Source organism: Typopeltis vanoorti, chromosome 24 (genome assembly GCF_054136105.1).
Source record: "Typopeltis vanoorti isolate ZY-2024b chromosome 24, IOZ_Tvanoo_1.0, whole genome shotgun sequence".
Taxonomy (NCBI): domain Eukaryota; kingdom Metazoa; phylum Arthropoda; class Arachnida; order Uropygi; family Thelyphonidae; genus Typopeltis; species Typopeltis vanoorti.
Window position 1 is genome coordinate 75,029,326 of NC_143572.1, and position 15,174 is coordinate 75,044,499.

A 15,174-nucleotide genomic window follows, 5' to 3' on the forward strand; every position below is an offset into this window, starting at 1 on the left:
ACTGGAAAATGTTTTCATGAAGGAATCGATTTTTTTTATACTCTGTTGGTTGATTTATGTGTGGTATGTAAGGCCAACTTGTATTTCTGTATAACTCATTTTCATTAGATTCGAGAAATTTTCTAATTCACTCTTAAATATGCACCAAGTATATTTAATTGCTTGAGTTATTTTGATTGGAAATTGACATTTCACTATATTCATTTCTTTCTTAATGTATCAGAAGCTCTTTTATTTTGTGATTACAGGGAATTCTGTGTTCTGCATATTGTTATCCTAGTTTCAACAGTTGCATACCTACAGGAAGAATATGAGTTTTTTTCACTGGTAATTCTTTCCATTTCTTTGAAATTTTGTGTTTCAGACATAAAATGATATCCTAGGTTGTATTTTTAAATACCTTTTTAACAAATATATAATCTGCATTTTGAACGTGACCTACTGTCTAGCTTTTTTCTAAAGAGAGAAATAAAACTTTGCTATTAAACCATCTCCTTATTGCTCATTTTAATTATCTTACAAAATAGTGGTTAAACGTTTATACTCTTGTCCCATCACTTTATCAGTCTTTCAAAACCAGCAGCATAGAACCCTTTTGTTTGTTGTCTCAGCCAACTCTGCATCTAATTTTCAACCTCTTAATATCAACAGCCAGTATATAGATTCTACCATTACCAATCCATAGATGTCATCTGCCTCTGTACCTGTGCTTAAAGAAAGTCTGATGAAAATTCAATGCTTTTTGACATTTCATTCAAATAGGTCTGACATAAAATCTCTGAATATCTGTGATGATAATACCTAGATTCTCATACAAGATAAGATCTTTCCTTTGAGTAACATTCATTCTAGTCTTTCTTGTCATAAATAGAAGAGAAAATAAATTACTTATAAACAGTATAAAAACATAAAACAAGTGAAATACAAACCTCAGAAAAACATTTCTTTTATACTCATTTTAGAAATTATGGACTTTACAACCATGTTATAAGATGTTATAAGTAATTTTTAATTTCCCGACGTTTTAGACCTTCATGTGAAGGTCATCTGGAGTAGACACAAATATACAAGGCAAGCTGAGTTACATTTCACACAGTATGCTAAAGAGACGATGATTTGATCAACTGTTATTTTACTGGAATGACCTCTAGTGAAAATATAATATAAAATGATAAGCTTTTTTGGTAACGTTTTTTGTCAAGTTATTTGAAGTTTATGTTGCGTCATCGGAATTCAAGGAGAACCAGCCTCGTCCAGAACTCGGGGGTGGGGTGGGGGACCCCTTTCGAGTCATCAGAATTCAACGAGAACCGGCCTACCAGTCCGGAACTTGGGGGGATTGGTCGTCGTAGGTGTCGGGGGGGGGGGGGAGCCCCCTAGTTTGTGTGTGTGTATATATATATATAAACTAAAAAATACAAATAAAATTAAAAATTAATTAATTAGAAACTACATCAAAGCTATATTCTATTTAAGATAACATCAGAGAAACATTCTTTCATATAGATAGTTTTCTTACAGTAACAATGATGTCCTAATTTAACATGACAATTGTTATATTAGATTTAAGATTCTGGATTATCTACAGTCCTGTTTATAGTTAACTCTTAGGGAGAAAGGTTCCGTGGGTAGAATATTATTATTATTATTATTCCTGATACCTCCAAGGAGTCCGAAGACTCATCGTGGGAGGACATCTACAACTGTCTCTACACCTAACCTCTACTACGAATCATCTCCATCAACGCCATCTACCGCCCACTTCCAACACCACAACTAGTAATTTTTGTCTGTAAATTGCGTGTGTTCTGAAGGGCCGATTTGTATGTATGCGGGATGAAAAACCCGAGTTTCCGGGAGAAAAAACCCTGCTACCTCCATATGAGATCAGCTAACTCACCTTCGATTGAAATCAACCAGATAAAGATTCCTCCTGTCGCGACGAGAATCGAACTTAGGCCTATTCCAATCGAAGGGCACAATGTACCGTCGTTCTTCCAATTGCGCTACGGAGGCGCTACGGAATATGTGCCTTCCATATGCTTGAGATTTTTAGACCATCGTTATTGTTAAGATTAGAGTGGCTGATAAGAATCTCACAGGCTTCCTTAAATTTACGTTCATATCATGTTTTGGTATGATGTAAACAACTGTTGTTTTTCCAGTCAATTCTATATAAAGTGTTCAGAGCATGATCAGAAAGGCCAGCTTCACCATAGTTATTATATTTAATGTGTCGTTTATGTTCCTTTTGTCTGATAGGAATTGTGCATCCTGTTTCCCCTATATATGGTAGATTACAGGTGCAATAAATGCAGTATACTCCAGGGTGGGCCAGCAGAGGGAGTGGGTCTTTGGATGAGTTGAGTAAGCTTTTTCATTTTGCAGGAGGTTTAAAGGTGGCTTTAAGGTTGTATTTTTGTAGTGTTCTGTTTATTTTATCTAATGTCCCTTTAATGTATGGAATGGTTATAGTTTTATTGTAGTCTAGTTTCTCTTTGTTTTTTAGTGAGGTCTTGTAGAGAATTTTTGATAGTGTTTTGGCTGTAACAATATTTTAGGAAAGTATTGCTGATAGCTTTAAATTTGTCTTTAAGTGCTTGTTTAAACCTCCTGCAAAATTAAAAAAACTTACTGAACTCATCCAAATGATGTCCTCAGATGCAGACATCATTTTTAACTGATACAGGGCACAAATTTAGCAAAAGAGGATTAAATAGAATATAGCTTTCATGTAGTTTCTAATTAATTAATTTTTAATTTTATTTGTATTTTTTAAATTATTTTTTTTATTTGTTTTATATATATATATTATATTTTCACTAAAGGTCATACCAGTAGAATAACCATTGATCAAATCATTGTCTCTTTAGCATACTGTGTGAAATTTAACTCAGCTTGTCCTTGTATATTTGTGTATACTCCAGATGATGACCTTCACATGAAGGGTGAAACGTCGGGAAATTAAAATAATAATTATTTCTAACACGGTTGTAAAGTCCATAATTTCTAAAATGAATGCTAATCACCGTGTAACACTAAAAGAAAGGATTTGTTTATACCCTTGTCCCATCACTTTATTAGTCTTTCAAAGCCAGCAGCATAGAGTTCTTTTGTTTGTTTTCTCATGGTCATCAGCATAATGTTTGCCACCAGTTTTCTGTTTCAACAGACTAAAAAGTGAAAGTCATAAACTGGATACATCTCTTTATGAACGTAAAGAGATGTATCCAGTTTTTTCTCCCACAAGAGATGCACAATAGTGATTTCATCTATATAGCATAATCTGGCCTATATATAATACACAGTTGAATATCTCGTCACACCAGGTGCATAACTTTACTCTTACCAACATTGAACTGACATCAATTTCCACATGCCTACAATTCAGCTAATTGCAAATCAGTCTGTCAATCCACATTCCCCATTACCCTTGTCCATCTTTACAACATCAGCAAATGCCATCTCTCTTGCCAAATCCTTCCCATTGTCAATAATGTTAATGGGTTGAATAACAGTGGACCTAGAACTGAACTCTAAGATTTGATCTTAGACTCACTCCCCAATACACTACTCTCTGATATATCAGTGTCAGCTATCATCTAAATGAATGTTAATTTTTATTTAATTACTTGTTTTTGCTAATGGTGTACTGTTCTGTAAAGGTCATATTGTTGTGCATCATTATTATTGTTCCATGTGGGTTGTTCTAGAGATCAGTGCACCATTCCCAAATATAATAATAGAAAAGGGGAGAAATTATAGAATGGAATGAAAACTGCAAGAATATAATTATGCTCAAATGATATAACTGGTAATTAATTTACAGAATTAACAACGCATATAAAGTAAATTAATTAAAGATAACTTTAATGAATCACTTCTATATTTCGACAATGTCACATTGTCATCTTCAGGAACATAAAGATATGGTATGTGCACTACAGGAACTAACAAAGCAAATGAGGCAGAAATTAAGACACTAATTTTGTTCCTAAAGTCCTAATGGTGCCCTCTTGCGGGCTAATTTGGTAGTCTTGGCCGTTGGGCTGAAGTTCTCATAATGAAAGTCTCCCAAATTTGGGGCAGTTTCATGCACCCAAATTTGTTGAGGTTAGGAACGTTTTTTAGAGCTGCTGAAGATTCTTTGAATAATATTTCGTATTTAAACTTGCTGCGATGGATTATTTTTGTCTTCTTCCAACGAATTTTATGGTGGGTATCTAAGGCATGGTCTGCCAGCTCAGAGCGGCTGTACTGGTGAAACCGGATGTAGTCTTGGTGTTCTGAAATCCTGATATTTGTTGTTCTGCCTGTTTGGCCAAAGTAGGACAATTTGCAGCTGCAAGGGACCTGGTATACACCAGGTAGGTCTAGGGGAAGTGGTTGGTCTTTGGTAGAGCGGATAAGGGATGCCAACTTTTTATATGGTCTGTAACAGGAAGTAAGGTCATATTTCTTGAGGATATTAGTTATTTTTTCAGAGGTGCCCTGGATGTAGGGGATAGTGATAGACTTGGTGTAGTCTTTATTGTTGAGGGGGGGAGGGGGGGTTGTGGTTTTCAGGTTTTAGTATTTTTTGGATTTTTTTGGGGTTATAGCCATTGGCTAAGAAAGTGTTCAGGATGTGGTTTAGTTCTATAGTCAGGGCCTTGTCATCTGAGCAGATTAATTTTGCCCTGTTATATAGTGTTTTTATCACCCCATATTGTTGTGAGGGGGGGGGGGATTGCTGGTGAATGTATCTGCCAGTGTGGGTTGGTTTTCTGTAAACAGAGAAAACCAAAGATCCATCAAGCTGGCGGGTGATTAAAGTGTCTAGGAAGGGTAGGGTGTTGTTTTCCTCTTTTTCTAAGGTGAACTGGACTCTGGGATGTTGGTTGTTTAAGTGTGTTAGGAAGGAGTGGAGTGAGTCTGAGCCATGTGGCCAAATAGCAAACACATCATCCACATAACGAAGCCAAATAGTGGGTTTTTGTGGGGCGGAGTTTAAGGCTTTTTCTTCAAATGTCTCCATAAAGAAATTGGCCAAGGGTGGGGAAAGTGGTGAACCCATGGCTGTCCCCTCTATCTGTTTGTAGAACTTTCCTTGCCAAACGAAATAGCCTGAGTTCATTGTGAACTGAAATAGGGCTGAGATATCGGGAGGAAACTTGGCTTGGATGAGCTCAAGGGTTTCTTTGAGTGGGACATTAGTGAATAGGGAGGAGACGTCAAAACTGACCATTATGTCTGTGTTGGAGTGTGAGGTTTTCTATACTGGCTTTAAAGTGGGCCGAGTTTTTTATGTGTGATGGTGTGTTGCCAGTGTAGTGTGTGAGCGTTTTGGCTAAATGTTTGGCTAATTTATATGTGGGGGAATCAATGCCATCCACTATGGGACGTAATGGCACATTTTGTTTATGTATTTTTGGGAGTCCATATAATCGGGGGGGTCTAGAGTTATAAGGTTTAAGCTTGTTGGCGACTTCCACAGGCCAAGAAGTGACTTTCTTAAGGAGTCTGTGGATAGTTCTAATCTGAGAGCTGGTCGGATTATATTCAATGGGGAGGTAAGTAGTACGGTCTCGTATTAAAGAATTTAGCTTACCTTTGTAGTCTTTTTCATTGAGTACCACAGATAGGGAAGCGCCACTGTGGTACTCATCCAGGGCACCTCTGAAAAAATAACTAATATCCTCAAGAAATATGACCTTACTTCCTGTTATAGACCATATAAAAAGTTGGCATCCCTTATCCGCTCTACCAAAGACCAACCACTTCCCCTAGACCTACCTGGTGTATACCAGGTCCCTTGCAGCTGCAAATTGTCCTACTTTGGCCAAACAGGCAGAACAACAAATATCAGGATTTCAGAACACCAAGACTACATCCGGTTTCACCAGTACAGCCGCTCTGAGCTGGCAGACCATGCCTTAGATACCCACCATAAAATTCGTTGGAAGAAGACAAAAATAATCCATCGCAGCAAGTTTAAATACGAAAGATTATTCAAAGAATCTTCAGCAGCTCTAAAAAACGTTCCTAACCTCAACAAATTTGGGTGCATGAAACTGCCCCAAATTTGGGAGACTTTCATTATGAGAACTTCAGCCCAACGGCCAAGACTACCAAATTAGCCCGCAAGAGGGCACCATTAGGACTTTAGGAACAAAATTAGTGTCTTAATTTCTGCCTCATTTGCTTTGTTAGTTCCTGTAGTGCACATACCATATCTTTATGTTCCTGAAGATGACAATGTGACATTGTCGAAATATAGAAGTGATTCATTAAAGTTATCTTTAATTAATTTACTTTATATGCGTTGTTAATTCCGTAAATTAATTACCAGTTATGTCTAACCAACGTATAAGTCTTACCACTAGCTCAAATGATAATCTAAGGAAAATTTGTGATCAAGCTTCCCTTATAGCAAGTCTACAAAGTACTGTGGTCTTGTTCCAATGCATCTGTTTGAATATACCAGCAGAGCACTAATCAGGTGTGTAAAGATATGAAATGCTCTAAAAAGAAATATGTGCTTTGTTGATGGAGTATAAAGAAATAAATTGAAATGAATGGAGAAATAAGTTGATATAATATATGTGTGAATTCTGAGATGGCAAGTGTATAATAAGAGCATATGAAATCCCCCTTTGAATAAGGGAATGGAAAAAACTTACTAGAAGCAGATAACAGTCATGCTGTTGGTAGCAGTTATGTAGCTTTTAACTGAGATTTGTAGGGCTATAAACATCTAAAAAAATTTAGCGGTGTAGGTGGATTAAAATTTAATTAAAAAACCCTTAGTTTGAAAATTTATATTTGTTTAACTTTGGATTATACAGTAGCAAGATGTGAATGGGGGGGGGGGGGTGAATAAAATATCATGGTGGTGAAATGTGTGAGAGCAAGAGAAGTGATTAATCTGAGCTCCATAATGTTCTGTTGATTTTATATTTTATTTTAGAATTTTCATCTCTACTGAATGATGAGTTTAAAGTAAATTTAGATTTGAGGCAGTTTATTAAGATAGTGTTGTATTTATATTAGAGTAAGAATGTGTAATTTTTATTTTAATGAAACAGGAAATTAAAGGATAATATATGGAGGAAACTACTAGAGAGTTGATGATAACACCAATTAATTGTTGGAAATAACTGCATGATAATTGTCATTTGAGGCTCATGCCAATCATGTTAAGTTAATATTAGATTTATTTGTAAGTACTGTTGAGGAATTGTAAAATTAAAGCAAATACTTCAGATAATAACAAAGGTCTGGAAAAGTTCAGTGTACTGAGTGTAAACTTTGCAGGATTTCTAAATATTAGATCAGTTAATTGCAGATCATATAAAAGTGAAAATAATCTATCCAAGAGAATTACTTGATAATTGGAGATATTCTGGCTGAGTTACTACAGAGTTGATAAATTGATTTGAAAATGAATTAATAGAAGATAATTGTTCTAGGATAAAAATCAAAACATCCCAGATAAATAAAAAATTTAGTCATGATTCGGAAGAGAATTGCAAGCTTTTGTGGATGAATCCACTTGGAAGGAAGATTCTAATAGTCAGTATCTCTTGACTGACTTGATTCTGTGTTAGGCATTCTCTTTAAATGTTGGTATTAAAATTTCTGGTAAGAGAGCTAAGAATTATAAGTTTTAAGAACATTACTCAAGTTTCTTTACTGAGCTAGAATAAGTAATCTTAAAAAACTAAGGAATTATGCTTGTGGGAATAAAAGATTTAGAATCCATGATTTTAAACAATCATACAAGGATTTTGCCACACGTTTCCTGCTAAATCAAAAGTTAGACTTACTTTCATTACGTTAGCAAGCTGTGCACAATACAAGTCTATAGTTTTATTAATTTATAGAATAAGTTTGTTACGGATGAAGATGATTGTTTTTCTTTTATGTAGCTTCCTTTTTTTTATGATTTTATGAGGGCAGTAGTAGATAGAGTTGAAGTTTAGAGGACATATTGCTTAGGTTTCCATGGTACCTCATGTGGTGATTATTGGCTATTGAAGAATACATTAAGCAGAGATAAGGAAGTTGTCATTCCTCTTTATACATATGGCCTAGATACATCTGCATTTGGATTATTGTGTCTGGTCACCTGGGTTTCTTGGGAATAATAATAAAAAAAAGGATACAGAGGCAAGTGACCAAGGTGGTGAGTGTAGCCTGTGGAATGCTCATTATGAAGATAGATTGAGAGTTTGTGAGTTGCAAAAGTTGGTTAATAGGCAAAGAAGAGGGGGGGGGGTGGATATACTAGAAACATTCAAGTTACTTAGAGTTTTATAAGAGTGATGTAGGCAAAATGTTTCAGCACTTGGCTAGAGGGGCAGAACAAACAATCATCCCTAGAAGTTAAGTGTGTGTGTGTGGTTAGTAAAGGTGTGAGAACTAGATTTTTATGCTTCATATGTCCTCCATGAAGGTGCCTGTACAATAATAATGAATATCATCAATCAATTTCCTGATGTTTATTTCAAAAGTTGCTGTTTGGTGTTTTTATTAATGTGTAAAATTTGAAATGCAAAAGTTACAAGTATATATGTTGCTGGTTTATTGCAGAACAAGCAGTAGAATATGTTTATTCTCCACGTGGGCTCTTTCCTTTGCCTCTTGGTCGAAATGCCAAAGTTGGTTTGGTTACCAAAGTGCGGAGTAAATTTAAATTGCTGGGAAAATTTATGGCTAAAGCGCTCATGGATTCTCGAATGGTAAACTTAATTAAAAGCTTTAGTGAAATATTACATGAAATTTAATATAATAAAATTTATTCTACTTAATTTATTATCATCTCAATTACTTGGTATATTGTTCTCAATTATAAACTGGTTCTCTTATTCATCAAATGAAAGCAACTGTAGCATGCACTGCTGCTTCTGCTTTTCTCAGTGTTCTGCTGGAAATAATTCACAGTGATATGAATAGATGTCTGTTCCTTACATATAAGCTAGCATACAGGTGGTCTGAAAGGTTCTCTCTGCCTAACAAAAAAATGAATTTATAATTTCAAAATTATTTTTATTTTTCAACATAATCTCCCTTAAGACTAATATGTTTATTCCAGCGATGCTCCAGCACCATTATCCCATCCCTGTAGTGGTCCTCAGTGAGATCTGCAAAATACCCCCCTACAGCTGCAATCATCTCTTGATTCAAAGAAAAATGCTGACCTGCGAGGAAGAGTTTTAGTTTTGGGAAGAGATAGAAGTCAGAGGGAGTCAAATCTGGGGAATAGAGTGGATGTTTCAACAATTGTTAAAATGCTCTAAGCACTGTTCAGAGATTTTCATGCTAGTACGTTTTTGATCTGCTGTGAGCAAGCGCGGCACCCATCTTGCGCAAAGCTTTTTCATTTGCAATTCTTCATGCACTTTTGCTTCAGATAGCTGTATAAAACCAACTACTTGATAGAATGACTTGCAATTTCACATGGATGCTTATGACAGATGTACCAACTTGGAAAAAAAAAAACCTTGCCGATGGTGTTGCCATCTATGGTCGAGACCGAGAACTTTTAAGACCACCCTCATGTTGCGGGTTCTTATCCAATGAAGACTTAGTTCTACATCTTGTGTATCCTTTTCTAGAAAGTGGTTGCATCAGTGATCAGAACCTATATACCATCAAACAGTTAGAACTTCATCTGGTATATCTAGTATGTCACTTATTCCTAGTCATTTGTTAAAACAAATAAGCCATCTTTGTTGTTGTTTCAATGCCAGAAATGGTCTTTAAAGTATGCAATCAAAATCCCTGCTAAACCTTGCACTACACAGCAACTTTTTTTCCCCCATGTTAGAAAACTTGTATGGGCAGCCTAGCATTGTGTTATACATCTGCTTTGATATGCTTATTATATCTAAAAACTTTCACAAAATCTTTTTCTAGCTTGCATGCCTGCATTCCAAAGAACAGAATACTGATTTTTTTACCTGTCTACACTACACAAATGGTTCAAAATCAGTTTTTGTATGGTCTGCTACTGTCTTCCTAGGCAGCATAATATAATCAGATCCCACTAGAGTGTATTTGAACTGCATACGATAGAGCTTGCCCTAAACTGCATCAGATTGAAATATCACCTTTCTTTATTTCGAAGGACTTAAGGAGATTGACAGAATCTCCCTAAAGGAATAACAGTAACATTCCAGTTATGAAAACATTTTAGTTGAGTCATATAATCTCTGAATAGATTGAGATCTGTTTAGAGCATAAAAACTGAAGAGTGACAGCTATGAAGCACATTCTGATATGTAGGGATGGTGATTGGGTCATGACCCTAAATATAATCCTTACTTTTTGACATACCTAAAACCTTAAATATCTGTAGAAATGGGCTATCTCAGCTGCCCTGTGTGACTTTACATCTGTAATCCACATTTAGATGCTTTAAATGTCAGCAATATGGGTAGTGTGCACAAACTGCCTGCTATGGTTTTACCGTCTGTGCCCAGTGTGGAAGTAAAAAAAAAAAAAAAAAAAAAACATGATAATGAATTGCACAATGCTATTAAAACCTCTTTCATAAACGGTAAGGGAGAACATCCAGTCCACTCCTGAGTATGCCAAAGGTACAAAAATATCGACATAGAGCAGAACATCTTATATCAAATGTTCAAGAGGATCTTACCACCATATAGTGTGATTTATACTGAGAAGGTGATTAGTAAAAAAAAAACATATCAATTGGAACACAAATCCATGTGAATATAACTGACTGACTAACTGGAGCCATATCTAAATCTTTGTAGATGCCAGTTTTTATACTTTAATTTTACCATTTCTATGCTTTTCAATAACCTTCAGAATATTTTCCAACCTTGTTATCTTCTACCTAGTCTAGCCATAAATACTGTTACAACTTGAACATCGCATAAACCTTTAATCTATCAGTAAATAATTTACAGCTTTCAGCACATACAAACCACATGTATAATGTGCATATTGCAACGCTCAGTGTTTGAAATGCCCCCCCCCCCTTTTGTCTTAGCAAAAAGGGGGGGGGGGGCATTTCAAAAGCTTTGCTCATCATATGCCCGAAGTCCGTGAGACCACATATCAAACACATGTATGCAGCATGTACAACAGCCAACAGAAACACTGCTTGCTCCAAATCCACTTTCAGGCTGGTAATGCTGGGATGTCATCTCTTGCAGGCTACTCCTGTCAAGCTCCAACTACAATTTGAAGTCCAGTAGATTCAGATTAGGACCTCCATGGGGCCAATCAGATGGTGTTATGTGGTCAAGCACATTTGCCTCCAACCACTGTTGTGTGGTCTGTTGGAAGGTCCACTGCCTACTTTGAAACAAGGTATTAAGGGGTTGTGCCGCAGGTTTCAGCATGGTGTCTTGATACACTTTGACAGAGGTTTTGACCCCTTTCTCGCAGAAATGTGACTTGGATACCCCCCACACGTCCACGCGTACACACACCAAACCATCACTGATGTGGGGTGATGACTCTGAATCCTGGATGCTATAGCATGTGTGCTTTGTGACCATCTAGGCATGTACCCAAACAACTTTTCAACGGTGAAAATCTCATCTGCAAGGGGATATCTCTGTGTGTGTTGTTTACAATGCTGGAGAAGTGCCTTTTGATTTTATTACTCTCTGCCCGCATAAGTTGTGGTATGTTAGGAAGTGTCCAGTAGAACAACAATAGGCTCTCACCCCCAGGTCATCACGTGACATCATTCTCTGTGAAATGTTCATCTCTCGTGATATCACTTTCAGCATTCTCACAGGATTATGCGAGACATGCCTTCACAGCCATGACCAGCTGTTGCGTTCTAATGCAGCATGATTGACCTGTTCTTTGTGATCAAATATGTCTTCTGCGTCATTATATTTATTAATAGTCTCCAATACACAAGCATCCTACTGATCCTGAGTGTTTTTAGTGTTGAAAATAACAGGTGGCTGCATTCCAACCTTGTGAAGTTCTGTTATAGCTGCATGATTCTCTTAATCCCCCTCTTGCATGTTAGCCTGCATAGCTAGATAACTCTCTCTATACCTGATAAACATGTGAATGTTGACTGTGGGCAGAAGTTGTAACAGTATTGATGGCAAGACTGTATATTCCTACTAAGTCTTCCCATTACTTTTGTTTAGTTGTTTTGACACATAGCCAACTTATTTGATATGAGCTTTCAGTATGCTTTCTTCTTTTCCTGGACTGCTTTAAGTTCGTGTCCACCATGGCATTCTTATTTTTTATCCTTGTACAAAACTTCACTACGTCCCTCCCTAATTTTTTTTTTTTTTTTTTTTCAGAGTTTGCCACTGAAACTTTGTTTTCAAACTGTTTAATTTTTTCTATGGATAATGTTTGTATAATTTACTCTACACTTTAGTTCTTTTAAAACCTTCTTGCATATTATTTTCAGTGTGGTGTTCATTTTTATCTTCATCAAAATCCTGATATTTATCCTCAGTGGCATACAGTACTGCATAAAAAAGTTACATTTTTACTAACTTCCTATCAAAAAGTTTCCTCTCAATTAATCTGTTATCTGCAAATGTAAGTTTCTGAGGTTTAGCAGTTCTGTGTAAAGTTTTTGGTATTGAGAACATTATGATGTAAATAAAGAGTTTAATAAAAATAAGCAATTAAAACCAGACAAGTTTCGTAAGACTTTCATCATTAATTGTATTGGTACAGAAAAGTTTCATGCAACAAAAGCCTATTAACAATTAATTACACGTATTAGATGTTTTGATAACTTCACAACTGTTACATATAATTGTTACATGTAATTGATAAATATTATAATTGTATATCAATTTTTATCAATTATATAAATGTAATTGATAAACCAGAATATAAAAGGTAAATTCATTACTGTATGCATGTTGGAACATTCCTATCACTTTCTGTGGTATCACGCATGTCATATTCTAGGTCTGTGGCAGTTAAATTTTTGATGAAAGCAGACCATACTTGATGTAAAATTAAGCCTTGATTTTTATTGCATTATGTAGGGATCCTAAGCATTTGCAAGTCTTCTTTAAATTTTCTTGTAAAATAATTACGATCAATTATATGACATTTTTGTTTGTTGCCAAACAAACAAAAACATACATGTACTTGATGGCCTGTAATAGTTGTGTCGAATTCCAAGCCTGATTTATGCTCTCTTTGTTTTCCAGTGTCTTTTATGTGTTCAGACATGGATCTCTCCCTACCTTCCTGTCTGGCCTACATAAATGCCACAAGAGCAATGACTTAAAGGTAAAAACGCCACTTTTACGTTGTACTCGTGGAGCAATGCAGCCACTTTTTGACATTCTTGATGCAAGGTAGCATGATTGCATTCTTGAAATCTTGTTTAGGTAAGGAAGTTGCAGGAGATGTTTTAAGAATTTTTCTGATCATCTTGGATTCATAACCATTAAGTGCAAGGTTCTGTTTCAGTTAGTGTAGTTCTTTATTCCTTTTAATTGATGTGTTTGATATATTGTATCCCCTGTCTCAAAGTTTTAATTATGCCTATATTTTGTAATGGATGGTGGTGTGTAGCAGTGTTTAAAAATCTTCCCGTTGTGGTAGGTATACAGAAAAGCATAACCATTTTCCTCTTCGTTTACTTCAATAAGGATATCAAGGAATGGTAATTTTTTGTGCTGTTCTAGTTCAAGAGTGAATTTCATATTGGGATGTAAGTTCAAATAATCTTTGAAAGTAATTAACTCATCCACTGTTCCTGACATAAATGTCAAAAATATCATCGATGTAACATAACCAAATTTTTGGTTTCTTCTGATAGTTTTTTAATGCATTAGTTTCAAAAAAATTTCTATAAACAGGTTGGCTAAGGGTGGAGAAAGAGGGCAACCCATGACAAGTCCTTCTTTTTGTTCCCAATATTTTTCTTGAAATATGTAAAAAGTATTTTCCATACAGTGTTTTAACAGTTCTGCAGTGTCCAGTGGGAAAAGATTTACAAGTAGATCCACTGTGTTATTTCTGGGTACATTGGTGAAGAGACTGACTACATCTAAACTTGCTAAGATGTCTGAAGGTTTTACATTATAAAATATAAACTATTGTGTACAAAAAAATCTATTTTTCCTATCTGTGGTGATATCAGGTTTGCCAGATTTTTACTAAGTGTCAGGTCAGAAAATCTCGAATCTACAATTGGCTGTAACGGAATATCCTTTTTGTTATTTTTGATGCACCATAAATTCTTGGGGCTAATGGATATTTTGACGATAACAACTTTTTTAATTCTTCTGGCCAATTAGGTAACTTTTTGATCAAGTCATTGGTTTTATTATGTATGCACCTGCAGGATCCCTGTCTAAGGATGAATAGGTATTGGAATCTTCTAACAGACTGTTCATTTTTCCTTTGTATGCCTTGACTATTATTATGTTTTTATCTCATCTTAATTCTTTAAGGGCTATTAACTCCTATTTTGGTATGTTTCTACATGGTAATTTAGATTTTAGTAATAAGGCTGAAATTTGTGTGCAGATGAGATCTGTAGAATATCTAGGAAGATTGTTCATTCCTTTTTTCAATTTCCCCTTGCAATCCATTGTCAATGAATTACAAGGGGATATTCAGTTGTTTGCAGATGATGTGAAGCTGGGCAGGGTTTATTAGTAATAGTGCAGATGTGGTAGCCCTGCAAGAGGATTTGAATAAACTGGACAGGTGGGCAAATGAATGGGGGTATCAGTTTAATGTAGCAAAATGTAAATTTTGAAGTTTGGGATACATTGATGGGAGGCTGCATACCCAATTGGAGGAGCTGTACTGGAGGAAATAGGGGGACACAAGAGATTTGTAGGTGATGATTGATAGAAAACTGAAATTCAGGGAGCATATTGCAAAGGTGGTTGGAGGTAACCCAGAGGATATTGTAATATTTATTCTTTTCCTCCTTTAACGTCGTGGTTGATGATCTTAATCCTGACTTTTTAATTTCAATAAAAGTTCTTTGCTTGATGCATCAAGTTAATATACTTTAATTCTTATACAGTCTCAATATTTAATCTGGGCTGTTCAACTTTCTTAAGAGTAGTGCATGTAAATTGAAGACAAACGGATTGCCATTGGATGGTGCTAATTTCTTTGTTTCAGAGCTGGTGCCAGTTCCTTTTCAGATTCAGAGAAAATTTCTATTATACTATGCTAGACTATTGA

The 15,174-nt window shown here is 35.7% G+C and overlaps 1 protein-coding gene across 8 annotated transcripts in view; it reads left to right on the plus strand.

Moving 5' to 3' along the window:
- Positions 1 to 15,174, plus strand: part of ctrip (E3 ubiquitin-protein ligase ctrip) — an 817,513-nt gene that overhangs the window by 735,891 nt on the left and 66,448 nt on the right. For all 8 annotated transcript variants that reach the window (XM_090413730.1, XM_090413731.1, XM_090413729.1 and 5 more), the window contains one exon: positions 8,575 to 8,723. In XM_090413730.1, the coding sequence (XP_090269856.1) occupies positions 8,575 to 8,723 (149 nt within the window). The remainder of the gene's footprint in view (positions 1 to 8,574; positions 8,724 to 15,174) is intronic.